This window comes from Dama dama, chromosome X (assembly GCF_033118175.1).
Source record: "Dama dama isolate Ldn47 chromosome X, ASM3311817v1, whole genome shotgun sequence".
In the NCBI taxonomy this organism is placed as follows: domain Eukaryota; kingdom Metazoa; phylum Chordata; class Mammalia; order Artiodactyla; family Cervidae; genus Dama; species Dama dama.
The window spans coordinates 15,482,375-15,505,046 of NC_083714.1; the positions used below are offsets into that span (position 1 = coordinate 15,482,375).

Here is a 22,672-nt window from a genome sequence, read left to right on the forward strand (position 1 = left end):
GGTGGATAGTCAGTCCATTTACTGTTGTGGATATAGTTTCAAGAGAATTTAAAGTAACCAAGAACTGTTTGAGAAGGAAAAGGGCTGAAAGATCCCAAGACAGCATGTGTATGTTGAATGAGGAGTTCTTGTCATGCAAATAAGCTTAGTAGCTCTGAACTTTTTACCTTCTGTGGGTGTGATGATTTCAGGTGGGTTGTGTGATTGTTTGGGGAGGCTGGGGATATTAGGGGCAGAACTAACAAGAAACCAGAAGTTTGAAGTCTGGTGGGCAAAAAAAAAAAAGGAAAAAGAGAGTTTGTGTGTGTGTGTATGTGTGTTGGGAAGTTGGTGGTCAGGGGATCTGACCTCAGGAAAACAGAATAAGTCACTTAGTCTCTGGAACCAAAGAAGACTCCTTAGAAGATCCCTCTGGTTAGAACCTAAGGGAAAGTCAGTGAGTCAGTGAACCAAGTGGAGAGGCAAAGCTGGGGGGAGTCTGACATTGGGTGGGGTGGAGTGGAGGGTGGAGGGTGTACACAAGGGCCTGGGGGCTTGGGTTCATGCAGGAATGAAGGTGTGTGGTGTCATTATCAGTTTGGATCAGACAGACCTGCTGGTGCCCTTATGAAGGGTGTGCCCTTGGGTCAGTCACTTTAGCTCTGTGCCTCAGTTTCCTCACCTATAAAATTGAATCGATAATAGTACCTACCTCAGGTAGTTGTAAGGATTTAATGAGAAAATATACATGAAAAGTGCTTTGTATAGTGTCTGGCACATTATAAGTGCTCAATAAGTGGTAGTTTTATTATTTATTTATTTTTAAAAATATTTATTTATTTGGCTGCCTTCTCTCTAGTTGTGGTGTGTGGGTCTAGTTGCCCTGTGGCATGTGTGATCTTAGTTTCCCGACAGGGATCAAACCTGCATCCCCTGCGTTGCAAGGCAGATTCTCAGCCATTGAACCACCAGGCAAGTCCCCAGTAGTTATAATGCTTGTTGTTGTTGTTTAGTAGCTAAAGTCTTTACTTGCCACCCCATGGACTATAGCCTCCCAGGCTCTTCTGTCCATGGGACTTCCCAGGCAAGAGTACTAGAATGGGTTGCCATTTCCTTCATGGGATCTTCATGATCCAGGGATTGAACCCACATCTCCTGCAATGGCAGGTGGGTTCTTTACCACTGAGCCACCAGGGAAGTGCTGTATGATACTAGATAGAAAGTGCCTGGGATTTAATAAAGGCTTGTGTCTATGCCAGATTATTCACTTTATTCTTATTTCTGATTTCTCTAAGCTTTAGGAAAATGAGAAAGACTTCAGCTTGAGACTAGAGGTGGAGGCCCAGCCACGGGCTTGTCCAGGTAAGGTCCAGGTAAGGTAAGGCAGTTAACCCCAGGTGCTGTGCTAAGCCAAGTAGACAGCAACATGAGGACTCAGCATGGGGATGTGGGAAGTCACAAAAGCAGAATTCATCTTTAAAAACTATTTTTCTAAAAGCAGGCTCTAAACTTTGTCATCCAGCTTCTAGAGATGTGACTTGTAGACATGCTTCCCCTCTTTGCATGAACATAGTCCCTTCAAATGGGACTTCCTTCCCATTTGAAGATATTTTCATGGGGAATAAGGATGAGAGGTAAAAAGGAGTGAGGCAAGCTTCTACACTCTTTACAGCACTGCCCCCACCCCCCACTCAACACCACGCCAATCCTTGCTGGTATGCCTGCTATTGGGCTTCCCAGGTTGTGCTAGTGGTAAAGAATCTGCCTGCCAAAGCAGGGGATGTAAGAGACGCGGGTTCGATCCCTGGGTCAGGAAGATCCCCTGGAGGAGGACATGGCAACCTGCTCCAGTGTTCTTGCCTGGAGAATCCCATGGACAGAGGAGCCTGGTGGGCTACAATCCATAGGGTCGCAAAGGGTCAGACACGACTGAAGCGACTTAGCACACATAGCACATGCCAGCTATTTCTCTGCCAGTGTGAAGTGAAAGCCACTCAGTTGTGTCTGACACTTTGCGACCCCATGGACTATAGACTCCATGGAATTCTCCAGGCCAGGATACTCGAGTGGGTGGCCTTTCCCTTCTCCAGGGGAACTTCCCAACCCAGGGATTGAACCCAGGTCTCCTGCATTGCAGGCAGATTCTTTACCAGCTGAGCCACAAGGGAAGCCCCCAGGGATTGAGATCTAAAAGCTGCCCCCACTATTCTGTCTTCCCAGATTTGACCTCCAATGCTCAACTCAATGTGTACTTCCTAAATCAGCCTCACAACAACCCAATCAAATAGGTATTGGTTGGGAGGTAGCCAGAAAAACAGAAATCACTTTAAGCCTTTCAAACATAGGAGATTTAATACAGATTAGTCACAGGGGATGGAAGAGTTGAGAACCAAACAGGAGGCACTGAGGCAACTCAGAGATTAGCAACAACAGGAAGCCCCTCTTATCCCTGGAGTTAGAGGGACAGTGTGAAGACATGGTGAGAGGTGTTGCCAGAGCTCGGAGACTGGGGCTATCTGGTGGGAACTAGAGCCAAGATGGGGCTGCCTTGCAGAAGCTGGTACCAAGGAGAGGGGGATGCCTGGTGGTAGCTGGAGCTACCAGAGGTGAGCCCTGTAGGAAACAGCTGCTGCTGCAAGTGCCACAAAAAGTAAGGTTGGACATGGGGAAGAAATATCCTAGCTTCTCTCTTCTTCCTACCTTCTGGTTGGTCAAACCCACACAGAAGCAGATGGCAAAGGGCTATGGGAAATGTAGTTCCCTGATACAGACCAACGCAGGAAATGAACAGGGAGTGGACCTGAGGGTAAGCAGCAGATGAAAAGCCTAATTATCCACCCCTATTTTACAGAGGAGTCAAATGAGGCAGAAAGAGATTAAGTTACCCCAACTACACTAAGTGGCAGAATCCAGGTTTCAAATCCAGGCAGGCTGACTACTCCTGAGTCCATGCTCTCTGTAATCACTAGTATTATATGCTCAGGGTAATAGTGCTATTGTTATTTAACTCGTCAGACTTTTCCCTCTGGATTTAAAGCTCTCCAAAGGCATCTACTGTGTCTTTATATTTATATCATTTATAGCACGTAGCCTCTGTGGATTTTTCAGAACCTTCCAGCAGATGTAGATTGCTGACTGAAATGGGATGATCAGGAGGTTTTCATAGGTTTGGGTCGGGGGTGGGTATTGTGAAAATGTCCTCTGCCATTCTGAATGTTTTCTTGTTAATTAAATGTAGCAATTTCTGATCAGATTCCAGACAATGGTTTAGCAACAGGGAAAAGTCTAAGCAGCAAGGAGAAAAATTGGTATCTAGATTGCCTGAGGGCATCCCAAAGGGAACAGACAGTTATAAAAATTTGACTCCAATGTTACAAAATTTCTACAACTTGAATTGAGCAGCTTCTTCACCTGGGAAGAGGATATACCATCCTTTAGGTGACTTGGTTGGCAGTGTTGCTGTTTTATTCGGTTTTCTTAACAGTTGATGAAGTATCACTTCTCATTGTGTCCATCATGACCACCCTTGTCTAAGCCACCAACAGCTCTTATGTGGTCAATGCAATGGTCTCATAATTTGTCTCTGTCCCTGTACCATTCCACCTCTTCTCAATCAGCCACAGCAATCTTATTAAAATCCCAGTTAGATCACAATGTTGTTCAGTCACTAAGTTGTGTCTGACTCTTTGTGACCCCATAAACTGCAGGATGCCAGGTTTCCTTGTCCTTCACTATCTCTCAGAGCTTGCTCAAATTCATGTTCATTGAGTTGGTGATGCCATCCAACCATCTGATCCTCTGTTGCCCACTTCTCCTCCTGCCCTCAATCTTTCCCAGCATCAGGGTTTTTCCCAATGAGTCAGCTCTTCACGTCAGGTGGCCAAAGTACTGGAGCCTCAGCATCAGTCCTTCCAATGAATATTCAGGACTGATTTCCTTTAAGATTGATTGGTTTGATCTCCTTGTAGCCCAAGGGAGTTTCAAGCATCTTCTCCAGCACCACAATTCAAAAGCATCAGTTCTTCAGAGCTCAGCCTTCTTTATGGTCCAACTCCCATCATGTACCTACTCTGTTTAAAACCCTCCCACAGCTCCCCATTTCACTCAGAGAAGAATCCAAAGTCTTCACAAAGGTTGATCAGGCCCTACCTGATCTGTCCTTCACCTCCATGACCTCATCTCCAACTTGTCTCCCCTTTGTGTACTCCACTCCCGTCACACTGGCCTTCCCAAGGCTGAAATCAAGGTGTCAACATAGCTCAGCTGTTATCTGGAGACTCTGGAGATGAATCTATCTCAAATTCATTTATGTTGTTGGAAGAATTTATTTCCTTGTGGTATGAGGACTGTGGTCCCCATTTTCATGCAGGCTGTCAAGTGGGGGCCATATTCATCTCCTAAACACCACCCATATTTTTTACTACATGGTTCCCCCACCTTCAAGCCAGCAATGACACACCAAATCCTCCATGTGCTTCAGACCTCTGACATTCTCTTCTGCTTTTAAAACACTCATGAGGTTAGATTAGGCCCACCTGGATACTCTTCCTGTGTGGTAATCTTAATTATATCTGCAAAACCCCTTTTGCCATGTAATGCAATGTAATCTCAGGTATGCTATCTCATCATAGTCCTAGTCCTAGTGATTAGGGTGGGAAATCTTGAGGCAGCATTTTAGCCTTGTGCCTCCCTCCACAATAATCAGCTGTTTGAGGAATTAACCAATCAGAATGTATGCCAACAAAAGCCCCGGAGCAGGGGCATGGAGAATAACTGCTGCTCCAGGTGTTACCCTTTACTTGTAGGATTGTGGAATGGCCTGGAGGCATCCCAGAGACAATAGCTGGAGTTGTAGCTATTTACCAACTGGTATGAAAATTCTTTAATATTTTAAAAAGTGGGGATAGCATATCCATGCCTAGCAGTTGTTTATCTGCTCCATAATGTGTGAAGTGCTGCCTTCTTTTCTGAGCTCAGAGAGTCTGAGGTTGGTCTCGGATGATCAGGGGAAGGTGGGGACACCACCTGCCTTCCTGCATACTTCCATGGTGTGCAGTGGCCCCTTCCAGCCTTGCCTGCTGTTTCTGTGCCACCACATTTGTTTTTCTGTTTGTTTTTTTTCTGATGAATGTCTCCATTTGCACGGCTGTCTTATGCAGTGGGAGAGTTCATCCATCACCTGAGCCTCCAAGCACTGCCACTCCAAGGCAGATAACCAATCCACAGCAGATGTGGCTCAGTGAAGCAAGTGCTGTGGACTTGCTCTCACCATTAGCCTGCACATTTCACAGCAGCCAAAGAAACCCAGGCTTCTTATTAACTTGCCAAGCAAAGCTTGATCACAGCTCATCATGAGCCTCATGTTTTGTGAGGACCCATCTCAGGCAATAGACATGACTCCTGTGGGTGAGTTGGGGTAGGAAGAGGGCCTAAGTTAAATGACTTTGGCTATTTCTCCCACCTAATATTTTTATATGGGTGAATTTGATGAAAAAGGTATCAAGGACAGCTTCACTTGATAGAATTGTGAGCATACACATCAGGCACAGCAGTGACAAGGTGGGTGTGTTGAAGGAAGTGTCACAGAGGAAAATGAGTGGCTTGAGGAGAGATAAGAATAAAGGGAGGAAAGTAAATCACAGCTGATTGCAAACAACACTAATAATGATAATATACAACATGGCCAGCTTCACTTGCTGATGTTGGCTGAGACCGCAGAGCACAGCTATGGTGTGCTGTGGTGCTCATACGTCACAGATTCACAGTGAATCTGTGTTAACAACTGAGTGTCTACTTAGACTGAGTCAGCCTGTGCTTCCTTTTTTTTTTTTTGGCTGTGCTGAGTCTTCATTGCTGCAAGGAGGCTTCTTTCTCTAGTTGTGGCAAGCAGGGGCTACTCTTTGTTGCAGTGTACAGACTTCTCATTGTGGTGGCTTCTCTTGTGGAGCACGGGCTCTAGGGTGCATGGGCTTTAGTAGTTGTGACTCACCGGCTCTAGGCATAAGCTCAGTAGTTGTGGTGCATGGGCTTAGTTGCCTTGCCGCATGTCGGATCTTCCTGAACCAGGGATTGAACCCATGTCCCCTGTATTGGTAGGTGGATTCTTAACCGCTGGACAACTAGGAAAGCCCCATGCCACCTTTTGAAGTAGGAGAGATTTGTCTTCAGTGGCTTTCTTTCTTATAACCTTTCCCCCATGTCTAGGCCTTTCTAAAGACTGCATTCACTGCTGAAGTGGAGATATGTCAAGTGGAATCAAATCTACTTGCTGGTCTTTACCATGTAAACAGAACCAGATATCTTTGGAATCAGGATCCCATTGGAGCCAGTTCCAAATGGTACAGACACATTTACAGAGGATCTCAAAGCAGCAGGCAGTATTCAGGGTGGTTGACTATGACTGTAGATGTGTGAGATGGTATAGACCCTATTAAGGACATCTCCCTGCAAGCCCCACCCCCAGCTCTCTCTCAAGCTGAGGTGTTTTCTTCAGGTGCAGCAGTAGGCGGCACTGAAATACAACTTGCTACCAATAGGTGCTGACAAGAGAGCTGAAGTTGAAGATTTCTACCCGTCCTAGCAAAATGTCACCAAACTCAGTGGAAAACATCACAGCCCTGCATTAGGTGACAAGAAAATATCTCCCTTTTTCTCTGCCATTAGGAGCAATCAACTGTAAGATGCCCAGGGAGAAAATGACAAATGCCTCAGCACAAATATTGCCATCTTTGGTAGGGGTAGGGGGTTTGGATAATAGGCATAGTGGTGGAAAAATAAACCCTTGAGATTCTATATGCTTTTCTGTCTTATAGAGACAGGTTAGGAGTGAGCATAGAGTGTTTCAGAGTTGTTGGTCTAGTTGGGTTTGGAGGGGGGAGAGAGAGAAAACAAACTATATTTCATTTCAAAAGCAACAGATGGAGAGAATTTCAAGCTAGAAAGGACCTTGAGAGTTGTTCATCTATAGACACTCAGACTCATAGAATATCAGAGCTGGCAGGGATATTAAAGACCATTGAGTCAGACATGCAAATGGCCAACAGGTACATAAAAATTTGCTCAACATCATTCTTCATCAGGGAAATATAAATCAAGACCAATAGTGAGATATCACCTCATACCAGTTAGGATGGCTATTATAAAAATAAAAATAACAAGTAGTGGTGAAGGAATGGAGAAAAGGGAACCCTGGTGTTCAGTTGATGGAAATGTAAATTGTTATAGCCACTATGGAAAACAGCATGGAGTTTCCTCAAAAAATTAGAAGTACCATATGATCTGGAAATTGCACTTCTGTGTATTTATCTGAAGGAAATGAAATCACTATCTTGAAGGGATATCTGCACCTCCATGTTCACTGCAACATTATTCACTATAGCCAAGATATGGAAACAACCTAGGTGTCCATTGATGTTGTTGTTTAGTTGCTAAGTCATATCTGACTCTTTTGCGACCCCATGGACAATAACCCACCAAGCTCCTCTGTCCATGGGATTTCCCAGGCAAGAATACTGGAGTGGGTTGCCATTTCCTTCTCCAGGGGGTCTTCCTGACCGTGGGGATCCTGTATTGGCAGGTACATTCTCTATCACTGTGCCATTCATTGATATGTGGATGAATAAAGAAAATGTGGTATTTATATATACAACTAAACATCCAAATTCACTGATATCTAATTAAACAGGACCTCAAGTAGCCAGAATTTCTTTGCTAACACTTGCATTTTTAGAAATCATAAGAAAATAAGCTAAGGGTAGATATTTATTTTGACATTAAAAACCAAGACAGGGCTTACACTGATCCCATATCCTATATCTTCACCATGTTTAGTTTAGAGTAATGAACACTACTGATCCAAATGATAATATGATGGTCAAAAAAAGATTCAGCCATAGAACTCTACTTCAGAGTATCTCACAGTGGACTGTAGTCACTCATATATTTTTGGTTAAAAAAAAATACCACCCTCTGATAAAGTTGTCCTTGGCAATAAATAGACTGCTCAGTTTTGGGAGAAAGATGTCTACAGTGAAGATGGAGATAAGACCATCCCTCTTGCCTGAGAAATGGGTTAGCTCAATCAACCCTAGAGATTAGTGAGGGTACATGTTGTAGCCAAACTGCTAATACCTCCTGAGCTCTTCTTACCAAGGCAAGAAAATGGATTCAGAGATTTAAACATAATTTTAACAGGTAACCAGAAACTCTTATTCGTTAGAACATTACTAAGATGCAAAGGACTAACAGTCCAAACTGCCTTAGAAAGAAATAATTCAATCTAATAACTAGAAAAGCTAGTGTAAAATAACTAAGGCAGATGGAGTGTTTCCTTGAGTTTCCAATGGGCTCCAGCCCACTGTAACCACTCCTGAAACCAAGGTACCCACCCCCCTACCCACCACCTTGTAGAGCAAAGTGACTTACAGCAATAAGCTGGTAGGAGTTGTTCATCATGGCGATCAGCATGTTCAGCAGCACTACCAAGGAGATGACATTGTATGTACCAAACATGGTCGCTCCCACAAACTCTGTGAATTCATGTCTGGCTTTCACATTGGTGACATAGAGATTTAAAAGGCCGAATACAGACCAGAAGAGGGACTGAAGGGTTTCAAAGAGCCTAAAAGAGATCAAAGAGAAGGTTAGTTCTCAAGGAGGAGCAAGAAAAAAGCAAAAATGTGCTTAATTAATAATAATTAATTAATAAGGAGGTTGCATCCCAGCAGGTAGAGTGATGATCTCACGTACTTTGGTCTCTTCTCCAGCACAATCCACCCAAGTCTGTTTGTTCCCACTTCTATGTCTTATGCCTTGCCCTTCCACCTGGAATATCATCTCCTTTTCAATCTACACAGAACCTTTAATTTTCCAAGACTTATTTCAAGCACTACTTCCTCCACCAAACTTTCTCCTTTATCTTCAGACCATGTGACTTACCACTTCTCCAATTACATAGAGGCAGGAGTGCAATGGCTAAGAATATGGTACTTGGGTTAGACTTCCCTGGGTTAAAAACAGCTCTGACACTTGCCAGCTAAGTGAACATGAGCAATGTAAACCATTTCTGATACTTCTTTTGTGGTTCCCACAGGGCCCAGAATGGTGCTAAGCTCAGTAGAGTAGCTTAAGGATTCTTGAATTAAAATTTATATGAATTGTTTTTAATGATATATTAGCTAACAATTACTGAGAATTTACTATAAAAGCATTTGTGTTGTGTTAGTTGCTCAGTTGTGTCTCACTCTTTGTAACCCCATGGACTGTAGCCTGCCAGGCTCCTCTGTCCATGGAATTCTTCAGGCAAGAATACTGGAGTGTGTAGCCATTCCACTCCAGGGGATCTTCCTGACCCAGGGATCAAACTAGGGTCTCCTGCATTGCAGGCAGATTCTTTACCATCTGATCCACCAGGGAAGAACCATAAAAGCATACTAAACATTTTACATATATTAACATTATGATTCCTATAAGACTGATATTGTTACTTCTGAGGAAAGAGAGGTTCATAGATTGAATAATTTGACCAAGCTATAAGTGCTGAGCCAGAATTCAAATCCAGGTACTTCTGACCTCCCCAAGCCACTGCATTATTGTATATTGGATAGCTTCATAAATTACTGTTTCTTCTCATAGTCTCCACATCCAAATATTAATATGTAACTTTTGCAAGGATATGTTTTGGGGGTCCAGGTTTTCTTTTGCATCATGTTCAGAAATTTGTGCATATAGCAATACAAAGCAGCTAGCTCCTGGGCCGGCACTAACCAATCATTTCTCCAGCACATGAAAGAGGCAGAGAAGTCAAGAAATAAAACTTTGAGAATGAATGTAACTTTTCAATTCTTGAAAGGCTCAAAATGTGTTGTTTTTATAACCCAGTGTATTTTGAGCAGCTTAGAGACAGGTTCTTGGGTTCATTTGGGGGTTATACGTGGGCAATGTCTTAAAGATTTCCTCTGTCTGGGAGTGCTCTTCCCCCCATCTCTGCGTGGCTGTCTCCTTGTCATCACTGAGGTCTCAACTCAATCATCACTTCCTTAGACAGACTCCCCGGTGTCACTCCACCTAAAGTAGGCCCACCAGTTACTCTCTATCCTATTGTCTTGTTTCAGATTTTTGGTAGCATTTAAAATTCTCTAAAATTATGTTATTAAGTAAATTCTGATTCTATGTTGATTTTCTATTCATCTCTACTAGAAAGTAAGCTCTATGAGAAAAGAGACAGGCATATAGCTACTATGTACCTGGCATATAATAGGCTTCCCATGTGGTACTATTGGTAAGGAACTTGCCTGCCAATGCAGGGGATGTAAGAGATGTGGGTTTAATCCCTGGGTCGAGAAGATCCCCTGGAGTAGGGCATAGCAACCCACTCCATATTCTTGCCTAGAAAATCCCATGGACAGAGGAGCCTGGCAAGCTACAGTCCACGGGATTGCAAAGAGTCAAACATGACTCAAGCTACTGAGCAGCACTATATCTATTGAACACATGATTGAAGACATATTAATAATACAACTACTGTTATAACTAGATTAAAGGTGTATAAGACTCCAAACCTGTTAATAATTGCATGTTCAGTAGGCGAGGGTTTCACAGTGAGGGTTAGTTCATTTTGATGAAGCTTGTACTCTGCACTGGCCTGATTCTCAGGTGACCTCCTTTGGGACATGCGTGTGGCCCTTTTTCATCTGTTAAATGGCTCTTTTCTAATCATAGTGGATAGCTCCCACTATCCTTTCAGCATCATATTACTTGAGAGCTAGCCAAGAAGGAAGAAATCTTTTTTTGTTTGATGAAAGTAAGTGCCAGATGGTGAAATATTTGAAAATCAACAGTAAGATGAGAGTCTGGACTTCAGGGGCCAGAGAACAAGAACTAGAATATGGCAAGTCAGACCTATTACAGGATCTGAATTTTCAGGAGACTCTACAAGTCAGGGCCAGGCAATACAATGTGTCACATAGCCAGACAGAGTGTCAGAAATGGAAGAGACATGGGGTGCAGGAATCTGGTTCTTCTATGAAGGCCTATCTAGGACCTAGCAGTGTCCATTAGAAGTCAGGGCAGGCAGGAGGCCAGCAACGGCATAAGAAGCTAGCCCAGCAGCTGGATAACAAAAGCCAGGGAATATAGGGCTTAGAAAAACAGGAACAGCTGCAGCAAATAGGAATGACACTGAAGAACCAGAATCTCTGGAAGTTGAGTATCCTTGAATATAGAAAGCATTCACAAAGTGTTTGTTGATTGCATGACTGACAACAAGGCCACAAGCCAGGGCAAATATGTCATCAATATGCTGGCAAAGTCTTAATTCATTGGTTGCTTCTCCAGAATGGATGATGTTACTCTCCTCCACCCCCAGCCCCATAACAATTAAAATTGTAATGGTTAATGCTTAAGTGGAAAGTTTACTACTAGTCATTCCAATGACTGATACAAAGATTCCTAAAAGTGAAAGTCCAGGCATTTAAAATCTGTCCTAAACTGTGGTGATATTCTAGTCAGGGAGACCCTAGAGGTATGATTGTTTAACAGATAAGGAAAGGGTCAAGACTGTTCCTCAGGTTTTGGTGGTTGTTAGTGAAAATGCCCTTGACATGGGGCACAAAATGTCATGATACAATCTGGCCATTAGGAGAATATGTCTTATTGAAAGGCATGCCCAGGTAAAATGGGTGATTGACATTTGGGGTAGAAGAGAACATTCTGGTGAGAGATCGATAGGAAGCTCCATGGCTTTTAGACTCAATTGAATTCGTGACCTAGGGGACCATTACGTGGTGGTCAGGTTCATAACACAATCATCACAGGGACGGAAAGACTTGTTGGCCAAACCCCAGAATCCTAAATGCCAAAGGAATACTAATTTGATATTAAAGGTGATGATTTCAGAGAAAACAGTGAGTTCATTTTCATTTAGCAGAGAGTCAACAAGTATACAGAACTTGCTGACTCAACAAGGGGCACAAAGTGAAGATACAGAGATTCAAGAAGACTTGATATTAACTGCTTGCAAGACAAATCCCTACTGGCTAGTTAAGAGGGGATTTGTGCATATTGGGAGCCATCCACAAATATTAATAGATCATGAAGCAAAGAGAGACTTGGTAGAATAAAGATAAGAACTATGGTCCTCATGACACTTGCTGAAAGTCTCATCTTTGAGATGAGTTCATCTTTCCAAAGGTAGAAGGAGTGTAAAGATTGACCCCTCTGCATTTCACTCTGATCAGTGAAGAAGTGGAGGATGTATTGGAAAAGAAAGGCTCCTTGGGAAAAAGCAGTGCCAAGTTGTGCTGATAACCCACAGGGAGCAAAGGCATAGTCATCTCTTGGTCATCCCTACCATTTTGAAGTTCACTGGACTTGGCAATTTCTTATTTCAACCTGCCTTTGACAAGTTTCTGACTCTGGTTGGAATGCTCCTACCATACTCCCAACCTGTAGCCTCCACTTCCATCCTGTCTTCTTCTCTACCCAACTCTTGTTTGACCTGCCAGCCTCGCTAAAGCCCCAGCTCCTCTAAAGGCCTCCCCTGATTCCTTTCCTACAAGGTGGGGTCAGATGCTCCTCTTTTGCTCTCCCATAGCAGCCTAGCCTTACTACATAGAGGCACATATCACACTGTAGAGATAGGAGAGGGGAGTGGCTAAGAGCAAACTTTAAACTTCTGTACATATTAATTGCGCTTCCCTGGTGACTCAGTGGTAAAGAACCCACCTTTCCATACAGAAGATGTGGGCTTCAATCCCTAGGTTGGGAAGATTCCCTGAAGAAGGAAATGGCAACCCCCTCCAGTATTCTTGCCTGGAAACTCCCATGGACAGAGGAGTCTGATGGGCTACAGTCCATGGGGGTTGCAAAAGAGTTGGACACAACTTAGCCACTAAACAAACATATTAACTATAAAATTTGGCAAAGTCACATGACTTCTTTAAATTTCAAGTTTCCTCATCTCTAAAATGGCCATTGGTAGGATAAGTACTAACTGCTAACTTTTATTGTGCTCTGTGTGCCAGGCACTGTGCTAAAGTCTTCTCATGCATTGTAATACTTGATTCTCAAAATAACTCTATGAAGTAACTACTATTCTTTTTTTTCAGATAAGAAATTGAGGCACAAAGTGGTCACACAGGCAGAAAGTGGCAGAGGTAGTATTTGTACCTTGACTCTGAAGTCAAAACATTTAACCATCTTATTCTATCATGTCAGGTTCTCCATGTAACGCATTTGGCAAAGTGCTTGGCGTAGCAAAAGCATTAAAAATGCAGCTATCCTAATTGTTTATTTGTGTTCTCTGTTAGACTATGTGCTTCTGGATGACAAGGATGCCATTTAATCAGTATCCTTATTGCCTGGCAGGTAAGAGTTGCTGAATAAATGTTAGGTAAATCTATAAAAGATTACAGAAGCACATAAGTAAGGAAAGTATGAATGAGTGGCACACCATCTTGTGATAACAGTAGAAAGGTTATGAATTGAATTTAGGAGAAAAAGTTGAAGATACTCAATAAGGACCTTTAAAACCTGGTCGGAACAACAACAACAACAAAGCCTTTGATGGGGACTGAGTTTGTATCTAAATAAATAAGAAGGGAATATATGGGCTGAATTTGGGTAAAGAAATCACCACTGATTAAGTAGGAATAGCTACAAATGAATGATGATGATCTACAAGGAGGTCCTAAGTGACCTGCTAGGTCATGGTTCTGGCCTCTTTAGCTTTACATGTATCCATGATTATTGCAACTTTATACAACTAATTTTACACAACTTTACAAACTCAGTCTTACACCCACACCCTTGGATAAAAGCACAACCTGGAACTTGTATGCCTAGATTAAATTTCTGATTCCACCACTATGACCTGTGTGACTGGGCAGTCTGATTAACTTCCTTGAACCCTAATTTCTTGATCTGTAAAATGGATAATAATAGTAGTGCCTACCTCATAGCACTATGAAGATTGTGAGGATTAAATGAATTAATTCATATCAAGCTCATTTTGTAATAGTACCTGGACCCAGCACTCAGTAAATATGCTATTTTTAAGACTATTATCAACCTTCCACCTAAATACAACCTTGTTGTTTCATGTTTCTCTCTTGTCTTCATAGATTATCATTCATTTTCACATCTAGTTACAACTATGTTAGTTGCAATCATAGTGGACACAATTTTTATATCTTTAAAAACCACACTTTTCATAAATGTAATTTTAAGAGCCACCCAATATTCTACCCAGTGAATACCAAGCCTGAATGACAGTTTTATCAATGCTTTGGATGAGAATAGGTGGCAAGCTTCTTAGATCTTCAGAAGACACAAGATTGGGAAGAATAGCTAATTGGATGACAGAAACAAGATTCAGAAAGATTTCAATGGCTTGGAGCAAGGGGCTAGAACTAACAAGATGAAGTTTAATAAGGATCAACGTAGAGGTTTGTTCTCTAGCCAAGTGTCCATGTACAGGATGAGAAGGGAGGAGAAAGGCAAAGGGTTGTCACTGACAGCAAGTTCAAAGTGGATCAGCAGAGTGACAGAACTGGCCAAATACTTCAGCAATGTGAGGGAGGGCAGAAGGAAAAGTGAATCTTCTAGAATTAAAGATAGGGTTGCTACTAGAATTCATTCTTTCACTCAGTTGTTCAATGGGCATGTTGAACTCCTTTATGTCTTAGGCCCCTCTGTGGTAGGAGCAAGGCCTGTAAAGTGGGAGTCTCAGTCTGGTGGGTTAGAGAGGCAACAAACAACTAAAATATAGTATTTATTACATTATTATTATTACTATTACCTTTATTATTATAAGTTAGCTTTTAAAATGGAGATGTCCTTAGAATGCCATGGGAAACACAGAAGGAGCCTGTAACTGAGAGTGGGGTTCAAATGGGTAAGAACAGCCTTAAAAGAGCAGGTCAGACTTTGACAGACACTTGAAGGGGCAGGGAGAGCTGTTCAGGCTGGCCAGGCAGGGATGGACATTCCAGGCAAAGAGGATGGTGTGCGAAGTACAAAGGACTGTAGGACCAAGATGCTGTCCTGAAGTTGGGAAGAGCAAGATGTTGGCTATGGAGGAGAGGAATGAAAGGCTGGAAAGGTGGGATCCAGATTCCAGGGCCCTGTGCACTATAGGAAAGAGGTTAATTTTACAGTGGAGAGGATACTGATACCAGGCAGTCAAGAGACTAGAGGGTGACGAGATAAGACTGGCACTTAGAGACTTCTGTGTAGCAGGTGGGAAATTGTTTGAGGGGACACAAGACTGGAGGCAGGGAGACCAATTAAGTGTGTAGCAGTTTGGGGGAGAGATGATGTAGGCCTGAAAGAAGACAGTAGTGTGTGTGTGTGTGTGTGTGTGTGTGTGTGTGTGTGTATGTGTCTACACAGAGAATGGATTGAAGAGATATTTAGGAAGTAGACAAAGCTGAGTGTGAGACAGGATGTGTTGCTTGAGAGAGACAGGAAGAGTCTTAGATGACTCCTAGGAGTCTATCTAGTATCCTTTAATGAGATGAGGAGTTAAAAGGGAGATGGGTTTGGTGTGGGGACATAGAGCTAAGGAATTTATCTGTGAATGTTGTGTTTGAGAGGCCTGTGGAACAGTGTGGAACAGCCAGGTGTGTTCAGGAGGCATCCAGAGTTGAGGGCCAGGACCTCACAAGGACAAGAGGACCACCAAGTCAGCTCCTTGCCACTTCCACCCTGTTTCTCTCCCAAGTCCCATGCCCTCAGAGGGTACCTTCCCAATTGCTCTCAACAGTGGATGAAGGCCAGGTACCCCCAGTATTGAATACTGAACTCAAACCACCAACTGTACTGTCAAGCAGTTGTCACCAAGGACAACCAGGTCCCCCTAAATTGTGCACCCAGGAAAGTTCTTTTCTTTTTTAAGCTGAAGAATAACAATAATATCTCTAGAGAATCAGAAGGAAAAGGGTGACAACAAGCAGATGCCATAGTTTACATCAGGTCTGTTCACAGGCTCTTTTCCCCTTCTCTAAAAATGGAGTCTTTCTGACAGTATAAGTAGCATGTATTTTAGCAGGTATTATAAATGCCTGAGTTGAGGCATTGAAAGGAAAACAGAAGTCAGAGCTCTGTGCAGGGGAAAAAAACCAACACCTAGAAGGGAAGTTGAGGTAACATTACTGCTGCTTTGGTCCCAGCATGACAATGCTTCTTCATACCTGACACCCCAAGATATAATTTTGTGTACGACAGGTGTCCATTCTTGTCAATCATCCCTGCTGGGCAAGTGATGGGAGCAAAATGTCAGTTGGCAAGAGGGGTGTTAATAATCACTGCTGACTTATAAGGAGACATTTCATAAACTTCCTCAGCAGAGTTCCCATGAGAGGGTAATTGGCAGGGACCTAGCCTCCTGGAATGCACCTTGCATTCACGTGTGCATCTCTGTTGAAAGCTTTGATGGGAACAGATACCATCTCCTGGTGCTCAAGCCACTATAAAATGATTCTTTGTATTGAAAACAGGGTGATGTGAGTTATATCTCTAGAGTAATGCAGGAAAGGAAGTAGTTCCTAGTCAAGAGGCACTAGAGAGGTGAACAGTTGCCTTTGTCCACTCTTGGTTGGCTTCACCAAAATGGCGCTGTCATCCCATTTTGGCTTCTTTTTCCCTTTCACATAAGTCTGGTTTCCCCATCCAAGATTTTGCCCTGAGTTCTGGGAGGAGAAGCAGGGAGTGTGGCCTAGTGGAGGGGGTGGGTGCTGGAAAATGGGTGATAGGACAAGCCAAAATTTTCCAAATTTTGTTCACTGGAACAGCATGTTGGTAAATAGATTTGGGAAAACCTCTCCCTTTGCTGTAGATTCACAATGGAAAGTCTCTGAGAAGCCCTGCAGTGGCTTAAGCCCTTCTTAAACTTGTCCTAGGGACTTCCCTGGTGGCTCAGAAGGTAAAGAATCTGCCTGCAATGTGGGAGACCTGGGTTTGATTTCTGGGTTGGGAAGATGCCCTGGAGAGGGGAACGGCAACCCCCTCTAGTGTTCTTGTCTGGGGAATTCCATGGACAGAGGAGCCTGGCAGGCTACAGTCCATGGGATCACAAAGAATCAACACAACTGAGTAACCAACACTTTCACTTTTCACTTAATTTTTCCTAGCATTTCCAAACCTCACGCAATCAGAAATCTTGCTTTCATGTCTATTCATATCCCCATGAATGTGAATGGTTATTTGTCATCCATTTTAGGAAATGTTGCTAGAGATCAGTGATAAGGGTTGGCTACATAGCATTGTTTTTTCCCTTTCTCTATTGGTACAACTTGGGGCCAAGCAGAAACCTTTTTCCCCCCTTGGCCTTTGTTATTTAACACATTTCTAGAATGTCTGAGTCCATTGATCTGCCCTAGTTTATAGAGCTAAGGGGGAAAATTGTATCTTAACTTAATAACTAGGAATCCCTCCTGACCTTGGGGTCATGACTATGATTACCAGATGACTGGCACTCTCCAGAACAGGGGCTAGAGATAGACAAGGTGTAGGACCGTGAGTCTGGTGTAAGCTCAGAACTGCTCCTAGAACCTAACATGTTCCCTGATATGTGCTTATTTTCCTTCTCTTGTCTGCTTCCCCTAACAGTGATGTTTCAGAAAATAAAAGCCACTCTGGAGGCTTAAAGGTCCTAGAGAAGTAGGTGTTGAGTTTATAAAGAAAAGGCACAGGGGTTCCATACTGGAGGCAGTGGACTCGTGGACAGAGAGTCATTATCTGTCCTCTATGTCCCAAGTGGGAATAGGAGATATTTCCAATCACTGCTTGGTGCCTTGGTACATCTGAAACCTTAAAGTAACCCCAGAAGTTGAGCTGACTCTCATCTTACTCTTTGCCTGTCTCCTCTCCATCTAGGAATCAAAAATTCACCATCCACCCGCCCTTTTAGTTATTAATATTTTCTCTTCCCAAACCCCATGTTTCCATGAGCCAGGGCTGTTTGAGCAAATCCCATTTCTCTGACACCACCTAAGGGGTTCTTAACTGAATTCCCATCTGTGGGAATGAGGAGATATTTTCCCCTCATACTACCAATTCTTCGACACCAGTTGGATGCCCTACAAGCCAGCTCAGTCAGTTCTGACACTCCTGGGGAATAACATCAGATTCCACAGATTAAGAGCCCAGTCCCACAAGACTGCTCCCCTTTCTGGTTTTCCCAGATGTCCCCCATTCTTCTGACCAGCTGGCTCTAGGTGGAGCTCCCCACAATCCTCTCCTTGGATTTGATTAATTTGCTAGAGTGTCTGACAAAACTCAGAGAAACATTGAAATGACTAGATTACTGGTCTATTATAAAAACATACAACTCAGGAACAGCCAGATAGAATATGCATAGGGCAAGGTATGGGGGCAGGCTTCCCTGCATTCTCTGATCACCCACTCTCCCCAAATCTCCACATGCTCACCAACCTGAAGGCTCTCCAAACCCTGTCCTTTTGGGTTTTTATGGAGAGTTCATTACACAGTCGTGCGAAGTCACTTCAGTTGTGTCTGACTCTTTGCGACCCCATGGATTATAGCCCACCAGGCTCATCTGTCCATGGGATTCTTCAGGCAAGAATATTGTTGCCATGCCCTCCTCCAGGGGATCTTTACAACCCAGGGATTGAACACACATCTCTTACATCTCCTGCATTGACAGGTAGCTTCTTTACCACTAGTGCCACCTGGGAAGCCCCCATTACACAGTCACCGTTGATTATATCATTAGCCATTGGTGTGTGCATGCATGCTAAGTCACTTCAGTCATGTCCGAATCTTTGTGACCCTATGGACTGTAACCTGCCAGAATTCTGTGCCCTCCAGGCAAGAATACAGAAGTGGATTGCCATGCTCTCCTCTAGGGGATCTTCCCAACCCAGGGATCGAACCCGCAACTTCTGTACTTAGCTATTGGTGATTGAAATCAATTTCCAGTCCTTCTCCCCTCCCTGAAAGGAAGGTTTGAGGGGTGAGATTTGAAGTTCCAACCCTCTAATCACATGGTGATAACCAGCTCCCATCCTAGGTGAGGTCCAAAAGTCACTTTGTTAACACAACCAGAGACACCTTTGTGGGTCTCATCACTTAGGAAATACCAAGGGTTTTAGAAGTTCTGTGCCAGAAATGGGGACAAAGAACAAATACATATTTATTATTATAAATCACAGCATCACAAGATGCATTCAGGTAATTTTGCATCCTTCCTTTTTCTTTGTTCTTGATCCAGAACAGTTACATTAGCTTCGGTGATTACTTGTTGAGAGGTATAGCCTTACTCTTTCATTTCCTTGGTTAGCGGTGTTTTTTTGAGTGAGGGATTATTTACTCCCTTCCCGTAAATTCCTTGGGGCTTCCCTGGTGACTGAGATACCAAAGAATCTGCCTGCAGTGCAGGAGACCCAGCCAGATCTCCTGGAGAGGACATGGCAGCCCACTCCAGTATTCTTGCCTAAGAATTCCATGGACAGAGGAGCCTGGCAGGCTACAGTTCATGGGGTCGCAGAGTCAGGCCCGACTAAGTGACTAACACTTTCATTTTCATGAATTCCTTTAAAAATATTAGATGTGACCAAAATAATTCAGAAGTAACTCTTTAGATGAGTTCCTGGGAGCCCTTGTGTGTTTGTCTCTTTCCTCCCTCACCTAACTCTACTTCCTCTCCTAGTCTCCTAGAGTGATCAATAAGTGAGCTCTGTGTGCACTGTCAAGGGGCAATGGCAAAGATACGGATTGGAAATAGGGCAAAGAAAGAGAAAGCAGACAAAAGGCAGAAGAGGAGAGAGGGGAGTCTTACGTGGAGAAGGCATTGTTCTGTTTCTCGCATCGGATCCCCTTGCAGTTGTTGGGCTCATCGATTGCTCTGGTCTCATAATAAAAGTAAAGCTGGTTCAATCCATTGGCAAAAGCCAGCAGTACCAGGCAGTAGATAAAGAGGAATTTGAGGATATCGAGCAACATGCGCCCCAAAGAGATCTGCAGAGGCCCTAAGTGGGAGTTGGCTGTGAACAGGGATATGAGACGCAACGAACTTAAAATGTTGGATATCGCAAAGAGAGCTTCTGCAATCAGAGTCGGGTGCCACATTTCCCATTCTTCCCTTGGACGGGAACCATTATACTGAAAGAAACAACAAGTGCACAATATGAGAGGTACAGCGAGCATTTAGAAAACCTTCCCCTCTTTCCTCCCTTCTGCACCCAAATAAAAACATCAAAGTAAGCATCAAGCATTCATTTATACAACAGGCCCCTGTGATTGGCAGTACTGGTCTTTTTTTGTCCCACCCAATCAATACATGATGCTAATAACGCTCTTCCTTCCACTCCTATCCAAATATATACTCAGTGCATAGATGTAGAAACATGAATTTCAGAGCAATCATCTGGAGTAACAACCTGTGGTTTATCAACAGACATTTTCAAAGTGTGAGTTGACCAGATTGATGGGGAGTGGCCCTAGAACAGAGCCACAGGTGTGCCCGAGGTTGTGGGGCCAAAGTACTCTGCTTCCTAATGAGATTGCAAACCAGCTTTGCTGCCCAAGCCCCGTTTTGTGCTGAGCAACACACACAACTTGCAGTTACTGAAGGACGTGGGGTAGGTTCAGTCTCCTCAGTGTGCAATGTTCACCTTGACTTCCCTGCTGGCTTCAGTTTGGGGCTGATTGAGCATCCTTAGAGGGTCATTACTCAGAGTTTTCTGCGACAGTCTTTTCTTCTATGCGATTACAAATGGCATGTCAGCCTCCAAGGCAATGAATTTAGTGCTGCTCACCAAGTGGTGTATGGATGTATTTTATTGTTGCTTTGATAGTCTTACAAGTTGCAATGTTCCTTTAGCACAAATGATGGACCAGGAGGTTGAACGAGGAGGAGGAGCCAGGATTTCTGGGGTTGGCTGCCCATGTTCCAGTCTTCCCTGAGCTTTCAGCTCCTAGAACATTGGAAGTCACCTTGTGGAGAGATGGCTTCATTGTGAGACCTGAGCTCCAATTTAGCCTTTGTCACTTAAAACTGCCCCTCTTTCTCTCATTTCACCAGAAAATGAGGATAATATCTACTCCTACCCACTGCACATGTCTGATTATGTACCCATATGTGAAAGTCTGTGTACTCCATAAGGAGAGATGTTATGGAAATACAAGAAATTGCTTTTTACCTTCCCCAAGACAGAAGTAGATTTTGCCTGGAATACAATCTGAAGCATATTGCCTTGAACGCTCATCTAAATATCACAATTTCTCAGGACTAAATGTAAACAACTTTCCTGAGAAAATGTTGCACTGGGGGCCAAATTATATTGTTAGCATTTCTAAAATGTGCCTCACTTCCAACAACTGAGGAAACTGGTGGTGTTAAAATCATTTGTGTGTATCCAATATTCCTCACTGTCAGAGGAGTTTGGAGAAAACTTGCCACATGTGTGCTTCTATTTCAAATAGACTTGAGATGGCCAATTGGTTTTATACACTTTTGGCCAAATCTTGTATCTCTCCATTTTTGTTTCCAAAGGAAACATTTGCTGCATAGTTGTGAGAGGTGGACATTGTTATGCCTGTTTTACAAGTGGAGGAACTGAAATCCAGAGAGGCAGAGGGAGCTGCTTAAGGTCACACAGCAAGTTGGTAGCAGAGCCAGGACTAAAAACTCAGGCCTCTAAACACTCAGTATAGCACTATGTCTGTGAAATGTTACTTCTATAATAGTCGATACCACAGTGAATTTATTAGATAGGACTTTACGGATTTGGAGGTCTAGTGAATGATGCAGATTCTTTGTTGATAACAAAACAGACCTCCATTTTAAAACTAGGGATTATCACCTGGAACATGCATAGCTCATCATTTAGGGTTTTCTCACTCCACTGTCACACCCATAACCACAGGGAAGTGTACTGTCCATGAGTTTGCATTGCAGAACAGTCACAAGTGTGAAAGATGATTCTCATGGCAAATCTATGCTTCGTGTATGTATTTTTAGAGAAAAATACTAAGAATGTGATAGCAGAGAGTAAACTTGGATCTCATTTAGCATAGAGGTCAGCAAACTTTTTGTGTCAAGGGCCAGATAGTACATATTTTTGGCTTTGTGGGCTACATGGTTACTGTGGCAACTACTCAACTTTTTTCTTCTAGAACTATATATTTTTTTATTTTGCTATACCAGTTCTTAGTTATAGCACATGAGATCTAGTTCCCGGCTCAGGGATCAAACCACGGCCCCCTGTGTTGGGAGCATGGAATTTTAGCCACTGGACTGGTGGCTCAGAGGGTAAAGAATCCACCTGCAATGCAGGAGACCCAGGTTTGATCCCTGGGTTGGGAAGATCCCCTGGAGAAGGAAATGGCAACCCACTCCAGGATTCTTGCCTGGGCAATCCCATGGACAGAGGAACCTGGTGGGCTACAGTTCATGGGGTCACAAAAGTGTCAGACACAACTGAGCGACTAAGCACCAGGGAAGTCCCTTCTAGAACTATAATAACAGACAATATATAAACAAACAGTGGCCCCAGCTTGGCCGGCAGCCCACAGTTTGCTGAGGTCTGACTGAGCACAAGTGGTTTTCAGATCAAATTGTGTTCCTTCAAGCCTGAGGGTTCAATAGAAGCATCTGGTAGTCACTGTGGAAACCAGAGAGGAGGCTAGGAAGAGTCATTTCTCAATCCAAACTCATTCCTTTGAGCTCCTT

The 22,672-nt window shown here is 43.4% G+C and overlaps 1 protein-coding gene across 1 annotated transcript in view; it reads right to left on the reverse strand.

Annotated features, from left to right (window-relative positions):
• TRPC5 (transient receptor potential cation channel subfamily C member 5) overlaps positions 1-22,672 on the reverse strand; it is a 165,346-nt gene that overhangs the window by 26,770 nt on the left and 115,904 nt on the right. The window contains exons 5-6 of the mRNA XM_061137072.1: positions 19,778-20,100; positions 8,404-8,599 (exon numbers count right to left, since the gene is read on the reverse strand). Coding sequence (XP_060993055.1) covers positions 8,404-8,599; positions 19,778-20,100 — 519 coding nt within the window. The remainder of the gene's footprint in view (positions 1-8,403; positions 8,600-19,777; positions 20,101-22,672) is intronic.